The sequence below is a fragment of the Callithrix jacchus genome, chromosome 5 (assembly GCF_049354715.1).
Source record: "Callithrix jacchus isolate 240 chromosome 5, calJac240_pri, whole genome shotgun sequence".
Lineage (NCBI taxonomy): Eukaryota > Metazoa > Chordata > Mammalia > Primates > Cebidae > Callithrix > Callithrix jacchus.
The window spans coordinates 73,744,394-73,766,752 of NC_133506.1; the positions used below are offsets into that span (position 1 = coordinate 73,744,394).

General features: G+C 49.0%; 2 protein-coding genes across 3 annotated transcripts; one reads left to right on the plus strand and one right to left on the minus strand.

Annotated features, from left to right (window-relative positions):
• Positions 1-457: 457 nt before the first annotated feature.
• Positions 458-7,188, plus strand: ELP5 (elongator acetyltransferase complex subunit 5). Of its 2 annotated transcripts, XM_003732899.5 has the most exons (8): positions 458-530; positions 678-738; positions 823-903; positions 2,515-2,738; positions 4,335-4,516; positions 5,860-5,955; positions 6,085-6,185; positions 6,828-7,188. In XM_003732899.5, the coding sequence occupies exons 1-8, from the start codon at positions 485-487 to the stop codon at positions 6,940-6,942; spliced, it is 906 nt and encodes a 301-aa protein (XP_003732947.2). In that variant the 5' UTR covers positions 458-484; the 3' UTR covers positions 6,943-7,188. The 2 variants fall into 2 exon arrangements, with proteins under 2 accessions (XP_003732947.2, XP_035155688.1); XM_035299797.3 differs by lacking the exon at positions 823-903.
• CLDN7 (claudin 7) lies at positions 7,160-10,423 on the minus strand. Its single transcript, XM_035299804.3, has 5 exons — positions 9,752-10,423; positions 9,083-9,600; positions 8,100-8,264; positions 7,919-8,003; positions 7,160-7,808 (listed from the first exon to the last, which is right to left on the minus strand). The coding sequence occupies exons 2-5, from the start codon at positions 9,303-9,305 to the stop codon at positions 7,646-7,648; spliced, it is 636 nt and encodes a 211-aa protein (XP_035155695.1). The 5' UTR covers positions 9,306-9,600; positions 9,752-10,423; the 3' UTR covers positions 7,160-7,645.
• Positions 10,424-22,359: the final 11,936 nt, after the last annotated feature.

Consider the following 22,359-nt stretch of genomic DNA (forward strand, 5'->3'; position numbering starts at 1 on the left):
CCAGGACTAAGTTCCCCCTACGCGGTCTCTGGGGGTAGGTATAAGGGACGCCAGGAGCTTTCCGAACGAGGCTGCAGTATTGCGCACGCGCGGAAGGTGTCCACAGGGAGGGGCCTGAGGCAAAGCAGGTCCCGCCTCAAACTGCGTGGGCGGGGCGGAGTGACATCACTTGGCCCCTCGGTTAGGGCCCTCGCGGGGGGGCTTGTGGCTTCCCTTCTTCCTCCCACTGACAACTGCCCCAATTGCTCTTTCCCACCCCGGTCACAGTGAAAATGTAGACCGGGTCGTTGTACCTACGACTGTGCGCCAAGGCTCAGGGAGGGGCGTCCCCCTGGGAATATTGAACATAATCGCCTCTCCAGAACTGTTAGGTCTCAATGGTGGGAGGACGCCTGAATGCCCCGCCCCTTTCACCCCAGGGTTGGGACAGTAGGTTATGACGCTATCAGAGGGCGCCAGAGCAGGGACCTGACGCAAGTTGGAGATGTTGGACTCGCTGTTGGCTCTGGGTGGCCTGGTGCTGCTTCGGGGTGAGAGCCAGAGGCACTGGGGGGTTCTGGACCTGGCTGAGGGGACGGAAGTGGGGAGGAAGGGCCATGGGTCACAGGCTAAGTGTGGAGATCGCGACGGGCTCTCCATCCGTCGCTCTCACACTTTATTCGTCTCTCGCTCTGCAGATTCCGTGGAGTGGGAGGGGCGCAGTCTCTTGAAGGCGCTTGTCAAGAAATCTGCCCTATGGTGAGTATCCCATGGTGTCTCCCCGGCCTACCTGGATAGGGATCCTGTGCCCACTCTGACAGTCCCCCCTCATCTCTACCTTAGTGGGGAGCAAGTGCATATCTTGGGCTGTGAAGTAAGCGAGGAAGAGTTTCGTGAAGGTTTTGACTCTGATATCAACAATCGGTAAGTACAAGTTGGAAGAGATTTGATTAGATTTGAGACCTCTTTTGCTAAAGAAATTTGTTTACAACAAGCGCAGAACCTGGTATATAGTGGCAGTTTCTTAAATATTCATTTAAGAAACGGATATGGGTCTTTAAGGACACAAGAATTAGTAAGAGGAATGATGAGTATTTGGGGAATCCAAAGGAAAGATCATAGAAGTTGAGAGAGAAATAGCCTGGAGACTGGGAGAACTTGTGAGAAGGCTATTGTAGTAATTTCTTAATCCAGGTTGGCTCATTAAGGTCCATGTGTACTGAGCACCAACCGTAAACTACGTGCTATACAAGATACTGGAGACAGCAGTGAATAAGACACATCTCCCTAACGAATTTTAGGGAATAATGGTAGGAAGTAATAGAGGCCTGGCTTAAGGAATTGGCAGTAGCGATGGAAAGTTTAGAACAAATGTTAAGGACTTTAGTGGGTAGAATATCCAGGATTTATTGACCAATGTGGGGGAGAAGAAAGTATAGAGATAAGGAAATACCTAAATCCAGCCCCATGCCTGATCAGGAGACATTAAGAATCATTAGTAGGATGCTCTTTACTTCCTAGTCAGGGCAACTCAGTGGATAAAAATAGTAGTTTACATCTATTGTTGAGCTCCTAGTTTTGTATCAGCCATTGTTGTGATAGAGGTGGTGGTGTAGGTTAAGTTGGCATTCTACAAGAAAACCAGAAAATAGAAAAGAGGGATCTGGAAAAAAAGTTCTGCTACTACAAAGCTTTCCCAGGATTTCTAGCCTATGCCAGTCTCCCTTTCCTGAGCTGTTATTATGATTTCTTTTTTTGTAGTTGGTATTCCATGACTTAATTCTTGACTTTCTTTAAGCTGTTCTACAGGCAGGAACCAAGTCTCATGTCCTCTGCTTTCTCTTTATTTAACCATAGTGATAAATTAGGGCCGGGCACGGTGGCTCACACCTGTAATCCCAGCACTTTGGGAGGACAAGGCAGGTGGATCACCTGAGGTCAGGAGTTTGAGACCAGCCTGACCAATGTGGAGAAACTCCATCTCTACTAAATATGCAAAAATTAGCTGGATGTGATGGGTTGTGCCTGTAATCCCATCTACTTTGAGGGGCTGAGGCAGGGGAATCGCTTGAACCTGGGAGGCAGAGGTTGCTGTGAGCCAAGATTGCTCCATTGCAATCCAGCCTGGGCAACAAGAGAGAAACTCCATCTCAAAAAAAAAAAATTAGGTGCCCCCTCAGGAAATACTTGATAATGGTAATAATTGGCATTTATCAAGCATATAGTATGTGTCAAGCACTGTGCTGAATGCTTTGAGTTTGGCATCTCCATTTTACCAATGAAACAACAGTCTTAGAAAGTAACTTACCAGTTAGCTGACTTTGGCCAAGTAGCAAAGCCAAGCTTGGAGCTCAGGCTGTCAGACACCAAAATCTGTGCTCTCAATCACTATATTATTTCAGTAATTACCTTTTACTAATATTAAGGATGTTCATGAAAATTGAGAAAACAGAGCCACGAAGATCAGAAGATGAAATTTCTGATCCTCTGGGGGGAAGGGACAATCTTATGCTGTCTCCTGTTTTCCCTTTGCAGGCTGGTTTACCATGACTTCTTCAGAGACCCTCTCAACTGGTCAAAAACTGGGGAGGCCCTTCCTGGGGGACCACTGGGAGCCTTGAGAGCCATGTGCAAGAGGACAGATCTTGGTCCTGTCACCATTGCTCTCGATTCACTCAGCTGGCTGTTGCTTCATCTTCCCTGTGCCACACTCTGCCAGACCCTGCATGCAGTGAGCTATCAGGACTCCTGTCCTCCTGGTGAGACTCCTCCTTCATTGTTTCCCCTCATACTTTTCCCTCTGCCAAGGAGTGTGCCCCTTTTCCTTTCCACCCTAGAAGAAACATCTGGATTTTTCAGTCAGACCTTTTTTCATCTTTTTGACCTTTTGTCTGTTTGTTTACTTCTCTGTAATGCCATCTACCATTTGCTTTTTTTTTTTTCCTTCAAGTTCTTTTTTTTTATTTACTTGTTTCCTTCACTCATTTATTTATTTAACAAATAGTATATACATACAATGTGTCAGGTACAATTCTAGATGATGGCAAAATAAAGACTAACTATAGCTGGATCCTTGCCTTCCAGGAGCTCAAAGTCCCATAAAAGATGGAGATACGTAAACAAGATGGTTTGTTAAAGGCCACAGTGATATAGGACATGCACAGGATACCTTAAAGAAGGGTAGTTTTGAAGAGCAAGAGGTTAGCCAGGCAAATTTTGCTGGGCAGGGGCACTGGGACTAGCTCTCAAGGGCACTGTGGGTACTCAAATGGACTTAGGAGTCAGATGCCCAGCTTCATATTAAGTTGCTTGATTTCCCATTGCTTCACTTTTCCTCTGTAAATGGGGGAAGATACAGGGGAAGTATTAGGATGAACCACTATGTTGCCGTTTCTTTTTTTGGCAGTGCACAGGTGAGGAGCCTGGGAGCTGCCTGAGGCAGCGGTGCCTGTGCTTGCGCCCTAAATTGCCATTTCGTAGGTCACAAAATTGTCAAATATTAGCTGGGCATAGTGACTCATGCCTATGATCCTAGCACTTGGGGAGGTCAAGGCAGATGGATCACTTGAGGTGAGGAGTTGGAGACCAGTCTGCCCAACATGGTGAAACCCCCGTCCTACTAAAAATACTAAAAAATAGCCAGGGGTAGTGGTGCACACCTGTAATCCTAGCTACTCAGGAGGCTGAGGCAGAAGAATCACTTGAACCTGGGAGGCAGAGGTCACAGTGAGCCGAAATAGTGCTACTGCACTGCAGTGAGATGAAAGACTTCATGTCAAAAAAAAATTAATCAAATATCATCAATTTTATATGGTTTGACCTAAAAATGCACTGTAGGTACTCAAATGGACTTAGGAGGCAGAAGCCCAGCTTTGTATTAAGTTGCTTGATCTCTCATTGCTGCACCTGGTAAGGATCCAAACATTGTGTTAAAGCGTTTAGCATAGTGCCTGACACACTCTTAATGCTCCCAAAAGGGGAGGGAGAAAGTTGAAGGCACTGACTGAGATCTTGGGAAGTTCCAGAAACTGTAAGTATTTCCATGTGTAAGAGATGAGGCTGGAAAGTTAGTGGACACACCTGCTGAAAGTGTTCATTCCATCCTGAAGGCTGAGGAGCTGCTAAAGGATTGGAGTTAGAGTGGTGTCTTGATCAGGTTTACATTTGGATAATAGAGTATATTAAGGTATGGGCTGGAGAAGGTTCAGAGCACCGCAGTGAGATTGGCCAAGGGAAGTCAGGATTTTGGCAGCACTGTGATAGAATGTGGGCCTCTGTCCTTTTCTCTACACAGTTTATCCCAGGCCACCAATCTGAATGTTCCCTACTATCCTGTGTTTCTTGTCCTTCTCTAGGTGACGGCTCCCCAGTGGGGAAGGTGCATGTGCTGGGCTTGCTACACGAAGAGCTTCATGGACCAGGCCCCATGGGAGCTCTCAGCAGCCTCGCTCAGACTGAAGTGACCCTGGGCGGTACAATGGGCCAGGCTTCAGCCCGCATCTTGTGTCGGAGGCCCCAACAGCACCCAACTGATCAGGTCAGAAGAACCAACACGAAAGGACTAGAAGTCGGGGGCAGAGAAAAGGGTGGCATGATGAGAAGAACAATGAAAAAGCTGATGTTTCAAGGAGACTTTAAAAACAAATTGTTTTAGAGATAGGGTCTCACTGTGTTGCCCAGGGTAGTCTCAAACTCCTGGGCTCAAGTTATCCTCCCACCTCAGCCTCCCAAAGTGCTAGGATTATAGACATGAGCCACTGCACCCAGCCCTCAAGGAGACATTTTGTAAAAAATGCTGATTGGGTATTTCTCTGTGTTTCTATCACTTACCTCATTTAATTTTCACAGCTATGGTATAAGGTGGATTGTTTTGTTATCACCATTTTTCAGGCTGGAAAGCCAGATCAGGCAGAGGTTTGTGTTTTTTTTGAGACAGGGTCTGGCTCTGTGGCCCAGGCTAGAGTGCAATGGCACAATCTCGGCTTACTGCAACCCCTGGTCTCCCAGGTTCCAGTGATTCGTTAAGTCTGACCCCATTCCCAGCCTCAACAAAGGGGTATAAGAAGACTGTTTTGCTGGGCACGGTGACTCATGTCTGTAATCCCAGCACTTTGGGGGGCGGAGGCAGGCAGATCACCTGAGGTCAGGAGTTCAAGACCAACCTCACCAACATGACAAAATTCCATCTCTACCAAAAATACAAAAATTAACCAGTCATAGTGGTGGGCACCTATAGTCCCAGCTACTCAGGAGGCTGAGGTGGAAGAATCACTTGAACCTGGGAGGCAGAAGTTGAGATTAGCCAAGATCATGCCACTGCACTCCAGCTTGGGTGACAGAGTGAGACTCCATCTCAAAAAAAGAGTATGTGGGGCTGCTCTGCCTAAGGAGTAGCCATTCTTTTATTCCTTTACTTCCTTAATAAACTTGCTTTCACTTTTGAAAATAAAATAGAGGCTGGGCACGATGGCTCGCACCTGTAATCCCAGCACTTTGGGAAGCCGAGGTGGGCAGATCACCTGAGGTCAGGAGTTCGAGACCAGCTGGCCAACGTAGCAAAACCCCATTTCTACTAAAAATACAAAAGTTAGCTGGGTGTGGTAGCATGTGCCTATAATCCCAGCTACTCAGGAGGCTGAGGGAGGAGAATCACTGGAACCTGGGAGACCAGAGGTTGCAGTGAGCCAAGATGGTGCCATTGCACTCCAGCCTGGGCCACAGAGCCAGACCTGTCTCAAAAAAAAAAGTAAAGAAAAAGTTGAGGGCATGGGCTGAAAGCAGTCAGTTAAATAGGTGATTGGGGGCAGAAGATGTGAAGTGCTAGATCCTTTCTAGTTTCTTCAATAAGATGAAAAAAATTCTTTTCTTTCTTCTCTCCAGACTCAGTGGTTCTCCATCCTTCCAGACTTCAGCCTGCATCTCCAAGAGGGACCCTCCAAAGAGTTCCAGCCCCAATCAGATCCTCATATACCCCTGGTATCTAAGAATGCCAGAACCCTATTTTAGGGTCTGGTAAACGGGGAGAGAATAAAAGCTACAGAGGTTGGGGGTGGGGTCAGGGATTCTGGGGATGGGGCAGAGTGGCAGCATCCTTTGTACCTACAGGTGGATCCCATGGCTCATTTGACCTTTAACCTTCACCTGTCCAAGAAAGAGAGAGAAGCCAGAGATAGCCTGACCCTGCCCTTCCAGTTCAGCTCTGAAAAGTAAGGTTGGGACTTGGGTATGTGGATCCATACATAGAGCCCAGCATCTGGGCTGCGGAGAGGTGGGGCGACAGCAGGTTATTGATTAACCTCAGACTTTATAGGGGCTGAAGTCCAGAGACAAGTCCAAGTTCTTTATCCACCATATATACCCCATACAATGGCAGAGGGCCTTTCTGTCTCTTACCTCTCCCTAAGGTCCTTGGGTCACAGCTCCAGTTGTCCCCAGAGCATCCTGGGCCTGGGCTGAGTCAGACCAGACCCTTAGGAAGTGGCCCTATCCCTAGGCAACAGTGCTAGGAGGACAGAAAGCTATATGGGCGTGGCAAAGGCTGGTTAACAAGGGCTTAGCACATGCCTGCTGTTCTGTGCCCAGTATGTGGTGGATGAAGCAAGACTACAAGATTCTTGCCCTCAAGCTGCTAGGAACTTATTAGGAGAGCAGGAGCAGTACTAGTATATCTATCCCAGTATGGAGTGGTGTTTTAGCTTTAATCTGGAGGTCAGAGAAAGGGACTTGGACCAAGAAAATGACACAGAGGCCTAAGAGGGGTTGCCTGAGTGAGTCACAGTCACTTGGAAGAAAGTATTGAGACAGGACCTGTTAGCCACCCTTACCAGCACCAAATCTTCCCTTCTCAGACAGGAGGCTCTACTGCGGCCTAGGCCAAGCCAGGCTACCAGCCACATCTTCTATGAGCCAGATGCTTATGATGACCTGGACCAAGAAGACCCAGATGATGACCTAGATATCTGACTGGCCAAATTTTATTAGACAGTAATTGGAAGGGGCACAGGAAGACTTTGGGCCCAGAACCATCTCTGTTGTTTGTGTTGGCCTTACCTTATCCCTGCCCCACCTTCGTTCCCCTTGTCTATGGAGCCCCACCTCATGAGCCAGGAAGCAGTGTCTCATCAGGACTGAAGGTAGGATGAAGACATGGGGTAACGTGAGACAGTAGAACACCCCCATGCCTAATAAAATATTTTTTTAATTAAAAAACATAGTGGCAGCTATTTAAGAGGGGGGCAGGAATGAATGTCGAGATACAAGTACCTGCCTCTTTTAGTCAATTGTCAGTGGAGTCAGTGGGGGCCAGGAATGGCCATGCAAGCCTCTGGGGTGCTCTCTGTGTTTTCTGAACTGCAGTGTACTTAAGGTTTCAAGCTCCCTGCAAGGATCCAGATGGGAGGAAAGCAGAGGCCCTGAAGGAAAAAAAGCCTACTTCCCAAAACGTATTTTTTATTACTGTACAAAAAGCACACTCTCCCTCTTTTTGTCTCTCCTACCAATCCCCCCACAGGACTGTACATGGAGTACCAGGAGTGACCAGGAGCCTTTTGTCCTGCACCCTGCCCACAGGCTGACCCTAGCCCCAGGCCCTTTAGGGCATCCAGACACACCCATAGCCTGTCAGGCTGGGGATAGGAGGTCACAGGTCATAGGAGGAGATTCCAGGTCACACGTACTCCTTGGCAGAGTTGGGCTTAGGGTAAGAGCGGGGTGCAGGGTACCCAGTCTTGCTCTCATTCCCAGGACAGGAACAGGAGAGCAGTGCACCTCCCAAGATGACCAGGGCAGACCCTGCCCAGCCAATAAAGATGGCAGGGCCAAACTCATACCTGCGAAGAGAAGGCAGCGGGTAGGGGATTAGAAACCCTGGCCTGCCTCTGCCCTCCCTATCCCAGGGCCCCAGACCTGTCCCCTTAGGAGGGAGAGCTCCCAGACTTACTTAATGTTGGTAGGAATCAAAGGGTTATAAAAGTCTGTGACAATCTGATGGCCATACCAGGAACAAGCTACCAAGGCGGCAAGACCTGGAGAGAGAATGAGGGTTCGGGTATGGTGAGGCCCTAAACCAGCACCTTGCCCAGCCTTTTGCCTCCCAGAAGGGAAAGAATCCTGGGGCTCACCTGCCACGACGAAAATTATGCCTCCACCCATGGCTATACGGGCCTTCTTCACTTTGTCGTCTCCCCCACAGCGCGTGCACTTCATGCCCATCGTGGCCACAAACATGGCCAGGAAGCCCAGCACCAGGGAGACCACCATTAGGGCTCGAGTGGCCTGCATGGCCGCTGCGGGCGACGGGAAGGGGCGCTGTCACTGCTGGAAATTGCGGGTGGCCCTCAGGCAGCTCCAGCCTTCGTGCCGCTGGCCGCGCCCACTAAACCCTGGACCTCAACTGGCCGGCGCCCTTCTCTACCGCAGGGGCCCCAGGTGTCCAAGGCCTGGGCTCAGCGGGCAGGTCCCCGCCCCTCCCGACAGCGCGGCTTTCCTGCTCCCGCCCCGCCCTCTCGGCTCCAGGATCCGCCCGGGGCACCAGGGTTTCGGTGAAACTGCCCTGGATAGGGGGAAGGGTGAAAGGGGGCAGCGAAATGCAGCGGAGACGGTGGCCCGAGCCCCGCGCAGCGCACAAGCCGGCCGGCGTCCTCGCTCTGAGCCCGCTATCGAGGCCACCGGGTTTGTGGCTTCGGCTAATCGGCCGATAAGATTGGAGGCCGCAGGCGGCGGCCCACTGGGAACAGCCGCACCGCCCTGTGGCCCTCGGCGCCCCCTGGCCCGTTTTTGAGAAAAGGGCGGGAGGTGACGGAGGCAGTAGACTGCCCAGGGATCGGAGAGGGGAAGGCCCTGGCCTAAGCACCAATGCTCCACGCCGGGTAGGAGGCTGTGTTGGGGACGGAAGAGGACCGCGGGCGGCCGAGGTGCGCGCCACGTGCAGCCAGAACCCCAGCCCGCTCATGCCCAGCCCCGCCGCCCCCACCCGACCACTTCCTCGCCCCGCAGCTGCCCGACAACCCAGAGCGCCCAGCCGTGGGGCCTCGGCCCTACCACGAGCGACACCCCATCCACCTGGGTACGGGGCGCGTCCGCCCCGTCGGGCCCGTGGCCTTACCGGACAAGGCGAGCACCGAGTCGTACATTTTGCAGCTCATCATCCCAGTGCTCTGCGTGACGCAGTCCATCCACAGCCCCTTGTACATGGCCTGGGCCGTGATGATGTTGTCGCCCGCATACGAGCTCATCTGCCACTGTGGGATGGCGGTGCAGGCCACCAGACCCACCCAGCCCAGCAGAGCCATAGAGAAGCCCAGCAGCTGCAGGCCCGAATTGGCCATTTCCGCCCTCAGAAAACACTGGGGGCGCCGGGCAGGAGACTCTACAGTAAAACAGACGACACTTGGGGGGGCAGCTCCACAAAGGAAAACTTAAGGTGGAGTTTTCAAGTCACCCAAAAAGACAAAAAGAGTTTGGGCCAGGTGAATGCAAATCTTGTCACCGAAGACACACAAATCAACCCCCCCAGTGACGCGATGGCCTCGCGGCAGAGAGGAACAGGCTACGCCGGGAGATGGTTCCAGACAAAAGCGGTCCCCGAAGGCCAGGCGGTTCCCTCCGGCGCTCTCGGCGACCCTAGCCAAACAAAAGGTGGAGGGGCCGTCTGGGCGCGGTTCCGGGCTCCGGCAAGTCCCAAAGTTTCCTGAGCTGTCCGCCGAGGCTGCGCTGCGCGGCAGAGGCGGCTCGGAGGTGAGCCGGCAGGTGCAGGCGGACAGGTGGGACGTACCTGAGTATATGTAGGGCGTCGGGGGCGCGGCCTGCTGGCAACGGGAGCGCGGCAGGGGGAGGCGAGACCGGAGGGGCGGCCGAGGGTGACCTGACGTCACCGAAGGGACACTCACCTGAACCGGAAGTCGCGGCCCCCACCCCTCCTTGCCCAGGTGAGGAGGAAGAAACCTGAGCACCAGGGTCACGCCCCCTCACTTGCCGGGTTTTGGCCGCCGCTAGGGAGGAGGTGGTGGCTCCGAATCCCAAGAGTCAGAGTCAGCCCCTCAGGACTGGATTTCCTCGAACACCGGGATGTCCCTTACTTTCTTCCCAACAGGTGCGTCTGGGACGCTGCGGGGTGCCCCGCGTCCGGGTTCTGTCCAAAGTACTCTCTGCTGGGCCCTGCTTTCGCCTCCACCCGCTGCTCTCTTTTTTTCTGTCTCCCTGGTCGATCCCACCTGCGGGGTCCCTGTCTCGATCCCTGAGAGTCGCCCCCTTCAGCATCCCCTTCACTGTCCCGGTTCTCTGACTGCCCCGCTACAGAAACCCGGCTTTTGAGCGTGGCTCCCCAACAGCCCCCATTCCAACCCGACATGACTCCCAGCCTGAACCCTCTGCACTCATCCTCCCCACCTACCACTATCCCCTCCGGCGTCAAGGCTCCTAACTGGAGGAAGAAACCACTGGGACCGAAGCGGCCGAGGGTGGGGAGCAGGGTGAGGTCTAGGTCAGAGTCTTGGCCACACCCATCGTTCCCCTCCCTTGGAGTCTTTTCAGATCTGTCCTCCACCTTTCCCACCCCTCCCCCAGCCACTCGCCCATTTCTCTTTCCCTCCCGGGCCTGGGCGCGGACTGCCTATTGCTGTGCACTCTTTCACGCCCTCACTGTTCTGTCCTCTCTAACGTGGTTCTCTAAGCTGGTCATCCGTGGGCCCTCACCCTGCAGTCCTGCTCTCTCTCCCCAAAGCACTGCTCCCTCCATCCTCCTGGCACCCCTTCCATGCCCTGCTCCTTCCCCTGTCATCTTTGGTCATCTCCCCTTCCTGCCTTTCCTGCATTGCGTCTTTCTATTTCAGTCCGTGTCCCTTTTGTTGTTCGTTGGAGAGGGGGGGTCCCAGCGTGTCACCCCGGCTGGAGTGCAGAGATGCGATCTCGGCTCACTGCAGCCTCCACCTCGCTGCTCAAGCGATCACCCCGCCTCAGTGTCCGCAGGAGCTGGGACCACAGGTGGCACCACCACGCCCAGCTAACGTTTTCGGACTTTTGGTAGAGAAGGGGTTTCACCATGTTGCTCAGGCTGGTCGCCAACCCCTGAGCTCAAGCCGATGCCTCTCCCTCCTCCTAAAGTGCAGGATTCCACGCGTCAGCCACCGCGCCCAGCCCACTCCTTGTCTTTTCGTTTACCTTTTCGCCTTGTCTCCAGTCTCCTTGGAGTCCAGCATCAGAAATTAGTCTTTTCTTAGGTGCACACTGCACTTTCTCCACCCACTCTGCCCAATTTTCTCCCAATCTTCCTACCCTCCAACCTCCTCACACTTCTCAGACTCACATACCCAGCTTATTCTGGCTCTCTCACAGTTCATTTTCCTCTCTCCATTTTTTACCTCGACTCTCACATTTTTTTTAATCTTGGTTCTGCCATCTCAAACATTTCTCTGTCTTTCCTTCGTTTATTCGCTAAACATATTAAAGGGCCCCTTATGCTACACTAACTGACCTGCTTTTGTATAAACTGAAGACTTTCATGAACTCTTTTTTTTTCTTTTTGAGACAGTTTCACTCTTGTCACCCACGCTGGAGTGCGATGAAACGATCAACAGCAACCTCCACCTCCTAGGTTCAAGGGATTCTCCTGCTGCAGCCTTCTGAGTAGTTGGGATTACAGGCACCCACCACCACGCCCAGCTAATTTTTGTATTTTTAGTAGAGATGGGGTTTCACCATGTTGGCCAGGCTGGTTTCGAACTCCTGATGTCAGGTCATCCACCCGACTCAGCCTCCCAAAGTGCTGGGATTACAGGTGTGAGCCACCACACCTAGCCTTTTAAAAATTATTTTAAGAGACTAGTCAGGCACAGTAGTGAGAAGGGGGTGGAAGTAGAACAAGAAGTTCCTGCCTGGGCACAGTGGATTACGCCTGTAATCCCAGCACTTTGGGAGTCTGAGTGGGAGTGGATCACCTGAGGTTCAAGACCAGCCTGACCAACAAGGAGAAACCCCTGTCTCTACTAAAAATACAAAATTAGCTGGGCGTGTTGGCACATGCCTGTAATCCCAGCTACTCTGGAGGCTGAAGCAGGAGAATTGCTTGAACCCGAGAAACAGAGACTGCAGTGAACCAAGATCACGCCACTGCACTCCAGCCTGGGCGACAAGAGTGAAACTCTATCTCAAAAAAAAAAAAAAGATCAAATTACTGATCAAATCTCAGCTGGTCTGAAGGTAGTGAATTATTTCAACTGATCAATTGAAATTGATCTATTCTCTGGAATTACCTCTTCTAATCCACTCAGAGTTTTGTCATTTTCTGTTTAAAATCTTTCAGTGACACTCATGTTCTTGCCAGTAAGTGCCACACCATGGCTGACCTGACTGCCTCAGCCACACTGGCCATCTCTCTGTTCCTATTCACTGGAGTTCCTTTGCACAGTCTGTCCTCTGCTTCTGGAAGCTCTTCTCCATTCACTCCCACCCGCCTTCCTCTATCCAGCTAACCAACTCATCCTTCAGCTATTCCTCAAATATCACTTCTTTTAGAAAGTCTGGCCTGACCACCCCACCCCAGACTGGGTCAGATCATCTGCATAATGCTCTCATGGCTACCAATACTTTTCTTTCAAAGCTCTTATCACAGTTTGAAAATACTGTATTTACTTTATGTGCTTATTTATTCAGTGTCAATATCCACTGTACTGTATATTCCAAGAGGATAGAGATGTGTCTGGATTTTATCACCAATAAATATTTCAGGAATTAATGAATGAATAAATTGCAAATAAACAATATTTTCATTCACTTTTCAACAATTTTTTTTTTTTTGAGACGAAATCTAGCTCTGTCACCCAGGCTGGAGTGCAGTGGCGTGATCTCGGCTCACCACAACCTCTGCTTCTCAGGTTCAAGCAATTCTCATGCCTCAGCCTCTCAAGTAGCTGGGATTACAGGTACTTGCCATCACACCCACCTAATTTTTAAAAATATTTTTAGTAGAGACGGGATTTCACCATGCTGGCCACGCTGGTCTTGAACTCCTGACCTCAAGTGATCTGCCTACCTCGGCCTCCCAAAGATCTGGAATTACAGGTGACAGCCACCCTGCCCAGCCCTCAACAAATATTTTCTAAGTGTCTATAATGTGCCAAACATGGCCAGGCACAGTGGTCATGTCTCTAGTCCTAGCTACTCAGGAAGCTGAGGTGAGAAGATCACTTAAGCCCAGAAGTTCAAGGCAGCAGTGAGCTATGATCCTGCCACTGCACCCCAGCCTGGGCAACAGAGGGAGATCCTGTCTCTTAAAAAAAAAAAAAAAAAAAAGGACCAGGCACTATAGTTGAACCTGGAGATACAGCAGGGAACAAAACGGATAAGGAGACTGAACTCACGTAATATTTTCTAGAAGGAAGCAGACAATAAAGAGATAAACAAAACGGTGCATATTTTGAAGGCAATAAAACAGTGTAATGTGATGAGGGTGAGTCTATGCTAGGATGAGGTCAGAGAGAACTTTTTGAGGAAATGATTGTTAAATAATAATCCAGAGGCTGGGCGTGGTGACTCATGCCTGTAATCCCAGCACTTTGGGAGGCTGAGGCGGATGGATCACCAGAGGTCAGGACTTCCAGACTAGCCTGGCCAACATGGTGAAACCCCATCTCTACTAAAACTATTTTAAAAATTAGCCAGGTGTGGTGGCGCACACCTGTAATCCCAGCTACTCCAGAGGCTGAAGAGTAGAGAATTGCTTGAACCTGGGAGGCGGAGGTTGCTGTGAGCCGAGATCTTGCCATTGTACTCCTGCCAGGCCAGGGTGACAAGAGCGAAACTCTATCTCAAACAAACAAATAATAATAATAATAAGCCACGAGGGAAGCATATTATAGGCAGAAAGAACAGCAAGTCCAAAAGCCTTGTGTTGATTACCCCTTTGAGGCTTGTAGTAATTAATTTAAAGCAGAATTTCTCAATCTTGGCACTGCTGACATTTGACATTTTTCCAACTGCTATCTCTATTGCCATTTTGGGCCAGATAATTCTCTGTTGTCCTGTGCATTTTAGAATATTTAGGAACAGAGAAGATCAAAATTGAAAAAAAAATATTTAGGAGCATCCCTGACTTCTGTCTATTAGATGCACCCTACCCTACACCTAAGTGTGACAAAAATGTCTCCACACATTGCCAACGGTCCCGGGGAGGAGAGGAATAAAATGGGTCCCAGTAAAGTGTGATTGGTGAGGATCATCGTGAATTTTTTTCCTCTAATAGCCTTGAAGTAACTAGTTGGATAAAAAGATCCAAGTAGATGAATAATTTAAATTAACTGGGGATGGGGGGTTACTAAAAAGAGGAAGAAGGAATTTTATAATATTTTCTTTTTGTTTTGTTTTTTTTTTTTGTTTTGAGACAGAGTTTCACTCTTGTTACCCAGGCTGGAGTGCAATGGCGTGATCTTGGCTCATGGCAACCTCCGCCTCCTGGGTTCAAGCAATTCTCCTGCCTCAGCCTCCCGAGTAGCTGGGACTACAGGCGCACGCCACCATGCCCAGCTAATTTTTGTATTTTTAGTAGAGACGGTGTTTCACCTTGTTGACCAGGATGGTCTCAATCTCTTGACCTCGTGATCCACCTGCCTCAGCCTCCCAAAGTGCTGGGATTATAGGCGTGAGCCACCGCGCCTGGCCGGAATTTTATAATATTTTCATGAGTGATTATGTGTTAGATCGTAGATATAAATTGGGTAAGATGGGGAGCAAACACAAAAGAGTTGATGGATGGTGAAAAACTGGTAGGGGCAATGGTTTAGAGGTCCCCATAAGGTGAAAGACGTGAGGATACATGAGGATGGGCGTGGTGGCTCACACCTATAATCCCAACACTTTGGGAGGCTGACAGAGGTGGATCACTTGAGCTAAGGAGTTGAAGACCAGCCTGGACAACATGGTAAAGCCTCATCTCTACAAAAAAATACAACAAAATGTGAGCCAGACATGGTGGCCCGCACTTATATTCCTAGCTACTCGCTGAAGAGGCTGAGGTGGGAGGATTGCTTAAACCTGGGAGGTGTAAGCTACAGTGAGCCATGATCATACCACAGCACTCCAGACTGGGCAACAGCGTGAGACACTGTCTCAAAAATGGGGAAAAAAAAAAAAAGAAAGAAGTGAGGATATGTGAGCAAATAAACTAGAAGGCTAGAGGTGATTACAAAACATGCCTGTCTTGAATTCAAAAAATTGGAAGAAGGCTGGACACTGTGGTTCATGCCTATAATCCCAGCACTTTGGGAGGCTGACATAGGCAGATCATGAGGTCAAGAGATTGAGACCCTCCTGGCCAACATGGTGAAACCCCGTCTCTACTAAAAATACAAAAAATAGCTGGGTGTGGTGGCATGTGCCTGTAGTCCCAGCTACTCGGGAGGCTGAGGCAGGAGAATCACTTGAACCCAGGAGTCGGAGGTTGTAGTGAGCCGAGATTGCACCACTGCACTCCAGCCTGGTGACAGAGTGAGACTCCATCTCAAAAAAAAAAACAAAAAAAAAACTGGAAGAAGGCCAGGCACAGTACCTCATGCCTATAATCTCAGCACTTTGAGAGGCCAAGGCAGGCTGATCACTTGAGGTCAGGCAGATTGCTTGAGGCTCAAGACCAGCCTGGCTGACATGGCAAAACCCCGTCTCTACTAAAAATACAAAAACTGGCCAGGCATCAGAGTCCTGCAGTGAGCCAAGATCACGCCACCGCACTCCAGCCTGGGTGACAGAGGGAGACTCCATTTAAAAAAAAAAAAAAAAAAAGCCAGGTGATTCCAACTTCTTGGGAGTTGAGGCATGAGAATTGCTTGAACCCAGAAGGCAGAAATTGCAGTGAGCTGGGATCAGACCACTGCACTCCTGCCTGGGCAACACCGCAAGACTTTGTTTAAAAAAATAATTGGGGCTGGGAACAGCAGCTCATGCCTGTAATCCCAGCAATCTGGGAGGCCAAGGTGGGTGGATCGCTTGAGGTCAGGAGTTCAAGACAGGCTGTTCAACATGGTAAAACCCCATCTCTACTAAAAATATAAAAATTAGCCAGGTATGGTGATGGGCAGCTGTGGTCTCAGCTACTTGGGAGGTACTCAGCTACTCTGCCAGGAGGCAGAGGTTGCAGTGAGCAGAGATCATACCACTGCACTCCAGCCCAGGCAACAAGAATAAAACTCCCAGCACTGTGGGAGGCCACGGCAAGTGGATCACTCGATGTCAGGAGTTTGCGACCAAACTGGCCAACATGGTGAAACCCCGTCTCTAAAAACACAAAAATTAGCCAGGCATGGTGGTGCACACCTGTAATCCCAGCTACTTGAGAGACTGGGACAGGAGAATTGCTTGAACCCAGGAGGCCAAGGTTGAAGTGAGCCAAGATCAAGCCATTGCACTCCAGCCTGGGCAACAGAGTGAGATTCCATCTCAAAAAAAAAAAAAAAATCAGAAGAGTTTGTTTTGGAGATGACGAAGCCTAGGGTAGAGGTCTGAGGATGGGCTGAAGAGAAAGATCACTGGAGAAGAGACTGAGGAGCCGAGAGGCCACAGTGCATTGCCCTGATAGATTCTGAAGTTATCAAAGATGATAGCGAAATAGGTGAAAAGAGAAAGAAGATGAGCCAGGTGCTAATGTTATCAGGGAATGTGGATGAACAACTAGGTTTGAAGACCCTAGCAACAAGTAGAGGCAGCAGATCATATAATTTGAGACATTAATTTCAAAGAGTAGAGGACTTTGAAAGATGAAGAGTAAGGGTCTAGATGCAGCGCTAGAGAGCAATACTTCCAACTCCAGACTCTGCAGTATGCAAAGACTGATGAAGTGTGCCCTCCAGGTGCCAGGTTTCAGTAAGGTCTAGGAAAGAGAGGTTCAGAGAAGAGGTTGGGCATATAAGGATGATGGCAGACACTGAGTCCAGAGGTCACAGTGAAAGAGTTTGAAAGGTCAAGTCTGGTTGGAAGAATGGGTGATATTAGGTGATATACACTACAGTATGGGATGGTGGATGATGATATTATGAGTTAAACAATCTCATATGAAAACTCAACCATCACCTGAGGTTGGGAGTTTGAGAACAGCCTGACCAACATGGAGAAACCCTGTCTCTACTAAAAATACAAAATTAGCCAGGCGTGGTAGTACATGCCTGTAATCCCAGCTACTCGGGAGGCTGAGGCAGGAGAATCACTTGAACCCAGGAAGCAGAGGTTGCAGTGAACCGAGGTCGCACTATTGCACTCCAGCTTGGGCAACAAGAGCGAAACTCCATCTCAAAAGTAAAAAGAAAAAGAAAACCCGGCCGGGTGCAGGCTCATGCCTGTAATCCCAGCACTTTGGGAGGCTGAGGCAGGTGGATCACAAGGTCAAGAGATCGAGACCATCCTGGCCAACATGGTGAAACCCTGTCTCTACTAAAAATACAAAAATTAGCTGGGCCTGGTGGCATATGCCTGTAGTCCCAGCTACTCGGGAGGCTGAGGTGGGAGAATTACTTAAACCCGGGAGGCGGAGGTTGCAGTGAGCCAAGATTGCGCCCCTGCACTTCAGTCTGGCGACAGAGCGAGACTCTGTCTCAAAAAAAGGAAGAAGGAAAAAAAGAAAGAGAGAAAGAAGGAAAGAAAAAGAGAAAGAAGGAAAGAAAGAAAACCCACCCAACTTGTTTGTTTCTACAGGAAAATGTTCTGAGTTCTGAAAACTGATATATAAATTAACTTTGGAAACTTCAGCGTTATTTATAAAGTAATTGGTCACTGATTATTATACAGATCAGACCATGAAATTATAGACAACGCAGATGGAATATTCCACATTCTAATTCAGCTTCATTCAGGACTTCATTCTTAGGCTTCAACCATCTCATCTACAAAATAGGAGTGATAGGCCAGGCGCGGTGGCTCACCCCTGTAATTCCAGCACTTTAGGAGACCAAGGTGGGTGGATCACCATAGGTCAGAAGTTCGAGACCAGCCTGGCCAACATGGTGAAACTCTGTTTCTACTAAAAATACAAAAATTAGCCAGGCATGGTGGCACTGCCTGTAGTCCCAGTTACTCAGGAGACTAAGGCAGGAGAATTGCTTGAAGGGAGATCATACCACTGCAGTCCAACCTAAGCAACAGAGTGAGAACAAAACAAAATGAAACACATATTAAGTCTACAATGAAAAGAAAAAGTAACAAGAAGTCTCTTGCTCTTCCAGAAATTTAAACTTGCTACAAAGTATCATAAAAATCAATTTGTTCAAGAACAGACAAATACATCAGTGGAACAGAATACAAGTTCAGAGACAGACCCTTGCATACATCAGAATTTGATATATGATAAAAGTGGCTGACTAAAGAGAAAAATAAATTGGATCCCTAACAGTTAAAACAAGGATGAACACTAGAGGAATCAAGAAGACCTAAATGTAAAAAGTAAAACTATAATGTTACTGGAAGAAAATGTAAAAGAACAAATTTGCGGTGCAGAGTTGGGAAAGAATGTATATCAATTATCTTATTAATTTTTTTTTAAGTTGGAGTCTTGCCCTGTCACCCAGGCTGGAGTGCAGTGGCATGATCTTGGCTCACTGCAACCTCCACCTCCTGAATTCAAGTGATTATCCTGCCTTAATCTCCCAAGTAGCTGGGACTACAGGTGCATGCCAGCACACCTGGCTAATTTTTATATTTTTAGTCGAGACAGGATTTCACCATGTTGGCCAGGCTGGTCTTGAACTCCAGACCTCATGATGTGCTCACCTCAGCCTCCCAAAGTGCTGGGATTATAGGTGTGAGCCACCGAAACTGGCTGAATATACACAAATTATAAAAAAAAAAAAAAAATCACAAGCCATAATGGGAAAAAAATGGTCACTTGGACTACACTTAAATTAAGGATTTCCATTCTGGCCAGGAGCAGTGGCTCACAACTATATCCCAGCACTTTGGGAGACTGAAGCAGGTGGGTCACCTGAGGTCAGGAGCTCAAGACCAGCCTGACCAGCATGGTGAAACCCCATCTCTACTAAAAATACAAAAATTAGCTGGATGTAGTAGCCAACACCTGTAATCCCAGCTACTTGGGAAGCTGAGGCAAGAGAATCGCTTGAACCCAGGGGGTGGAGGTTGCAGTGAGCCAAGATTGTGCCCACTGCACTCCAGCCTGAGTGAGAGAGTAAGATTCCATCTGAAAAATATATATATATATTCCATGAAGTTCACAAAGGAAAAATTAATATAGAGATGATAGAATATGAGAAGGTATTTGCAATTCCTAAATCTGACAAGTAACTGATCTCATTTTTTGTTTGTTTGTTTGAGACGGGCTTTGCTCTGTCAGTGAAATGGTGTGATCTCAACTCACTGCAATCTCTGCCCCCCGGGTTCAAGCAGTTCTCCTGCCTCAGCCTCCTGGGTAGTTGGGATTACAGGCGCCCACCACTGTGCCTGGCTAATTTTTGTATTTTTAGTAGAGATGGGGTTTCACTATGTTGGCTAGGCTCCTGACCTCAGGTGATCTCCTGCCTCAGCCTCCCAAAGTGCTGGGATTACAGGTGTGAGCCACCGCACTCTGCCAGTGCCATATTATTTGTTGTGGTTGACAATCGGAGGTGCCATGGGCACTCCTCAGTGGGATTATGAGCAGATAAAATGTGGCACCACTCATACTGCAGAGCATTGTGCAGTAGTAGCCTTTGATCATCGTACAACACGAGTGGGTTTTAAAAAATTGTGCTTACTGAAAATAAGATCAGACTGAAATATATAACAAGATGCTATTTACATACATTTAAAACATTTGGGCTGGGCATGGAGACTCGCGCCTATAATCCCACAATTTTGGGAGGCTGAGGCAGGCAGGTCACTTGAGGTCAGGTGTTGACAATCAGCCTGGCCAACGTGGTGAAACCCCTCTCTACTTAAAATACAAAAATTAGCCAAGTACAGTGATGTGAGCCTGTAATCCCAGCTACCTAGGAGACTGAGGCAGGAGAATTACTTGAACCTGGGAAGTGGAGGCTGCAGTGAGCGGAGATCACATGTCCTGCACTCCAGCCTGGGTCTCATAAAAAGAAAAAAAAAAAACTGCATGCAAAATGATTTATATTTTGTAAGAGCACACAGAAAAAAAAATGAACATTTGGGCCGGGCGCAGTGGCTCAAGCCTGTAATCCCAGCACTTTGGGAGGCCAAGGCAGGTGGATCACGAGGTCAAGAGATCGAGACCATCCTGGTCAAAATGGTGAAACCCCGTCTCTACTAAAGATACAAAAAATTAGCTGGGCATGGTGGTGCGTGCCTGTAATCCCAGCTACTCAGGAGGCTGAGGCAGGAGAATTGCCTGAACCCAGGAGGTGGAGGTTGCGGTGAGCCGAGATCGCGCCATTGCACTCCAGCCTGGGTAACAAGAGCAAAACTCCGTCTCAAAAAAAAAAAAAAAGAACATTTAATGCATTGGAGTAATTGACTTTTTTTGTTTTCTTGTGAGACATGATCTCACTGAAGTGATCCTCCAGTCTCAGCCTCTGAAACTGCTGGGATTACAGTGAGATTACAGGTGTGAGCCACCCCCCCACCCCCCCCCCGCCCAGCCTGGAATAATTGACTTTTGAAGGAAGAAAAATGAGAAATGGATGTGGAAGTAGCTAATTTTAAAAATAAAAATAAGCATTTGGGCTGGGTGTGGTGACTCATGGCTGTAATACCAGCACTCTGGGAGGCCGAGGTGGGTGGATCATGAGGTCAGGAGATCGAGACCATCCTTGCTAACACAGTGAAACCCCATCTCTACTAAAAATACAAAAAAATTAGCTGGGCGTGGTGGCGGGTGCCTGTAGTCCCAGCAACTCAGGAGGCTGAGGCAGGAGAATCACTTGAACCTGGGAGGCAGAGATTGTAGTGAGCCGAGATGTTGCCCCTGCACTCCAGTCCAGCCTAGGCAACAGAGAGAGACTTCATCTCAAAAAAACAAAAAAGCTTTTGGGTGTTGTGACTCAAAGGTGTAGTCTCAGCTATTTGGGAGGCTGAGGTGAGAGGACCACTTGAGCTCAGTGAGTCTAGGCTTCAGTGAGCCTGTCTGTGCCACTCACTCAAACTTGAGCAACAGAGAGAGACCCCACCCAAACACAGACAGAAGGCCCAGCACAGTGGCTCATGACAGTAATCCCAGCACTTTGGGAGATGGGTGGATCACCGGACAGGTCAGGAGTTCGAGACAAGCCTGACCAATATGGTGAAACCGCCCCCCTACCCGTGTTTCTACTAAAAATACAAAATTAGCCTATCCTGGTGGCACATGTTTCAGCTACTCAGGAGGCTGATGCAGGAGAATCACTTGAACTTGGGAGGTGGAGGTTGCAGTAAGCCAAGGTCACACCATTGCACTCCAGCCTGGGCAAAAAGAGTAAAACTCTGTCTCAAAACAAACAAAAACAAAAATAAAAATGAGACAGATCAGTGAAGACAATGTGTCATTGGTTCAATCTTCTGTACCAGAGACCCAACTATGTAAACAAAATATAGGGAAGAGATAAAGGGAGGCCATAGCATTGCTAGAACTCAGGGATCAAGGTCCCCAGAAGCTGGAAGCGAAGCGAACCTGTGGAGCAGGAGCTGGGTGGGGAAGCTTTCTTTGAAGGATGAATAGGAGTCCTTTGGCATTCCAGATTTCGCAGAGGATTAGTGCAGCAAAGGCATCAAGAAGGGGTGAAATGGCACAGCATGTTCTGGGTACAATAAGGACTTAGGCGTTGCTCAGAACAAGAGCGAAGGAGACAGAAGGAGAGGCAGGAGAGATAGGTAAGGCCAGAGATGGGAGAACAGAGGCAGGAGGTTTTGTTCACTCTGAAAAGGGATTTGAACTTGACAGTTGGGGGAACAAAGTGTTAGTGACTTCTTGCATGAGAGATGAGATTGGATCTTTGAAAATCTCTGCCCTCATCATAAAGGATAGAATAGGAGCAGGAAGACCAAGGGGCGTGACAGTGATCTGGACTGAAGTGGCAGCTGTGCAGGTGGAGAATATTGGATGGATGTGGGAGAGTTTTGGAGGTCAAAGCACCAATGTTAGAAACTAACTGGATAGGCTGGGTGCAGTGGCTCATGGCTGTAATCCCAGCACTTTGGGAGGCCGAGGCGGGTGGATCACCTGAGGTCGGGAATTCAAGACCAACATGGAGAAACTCCATCTCTACTAAAAATATAAAATTAGCCCAGGCGTGGTGGCACATACCTATAATCCCAGCTACTCAGTGCCTCCCTGCTCTGGGCACTGCCAATCCCGCCCTTTCCCCACACACATTCCCCAGGTTGGAGACTGAGGCAGGAGAATTGCTTGAACCCGGAAGGCGAGGTTGTGGTGAGCCAAGATGGAGTCATTGCACTCCAGCCTGGGCAACA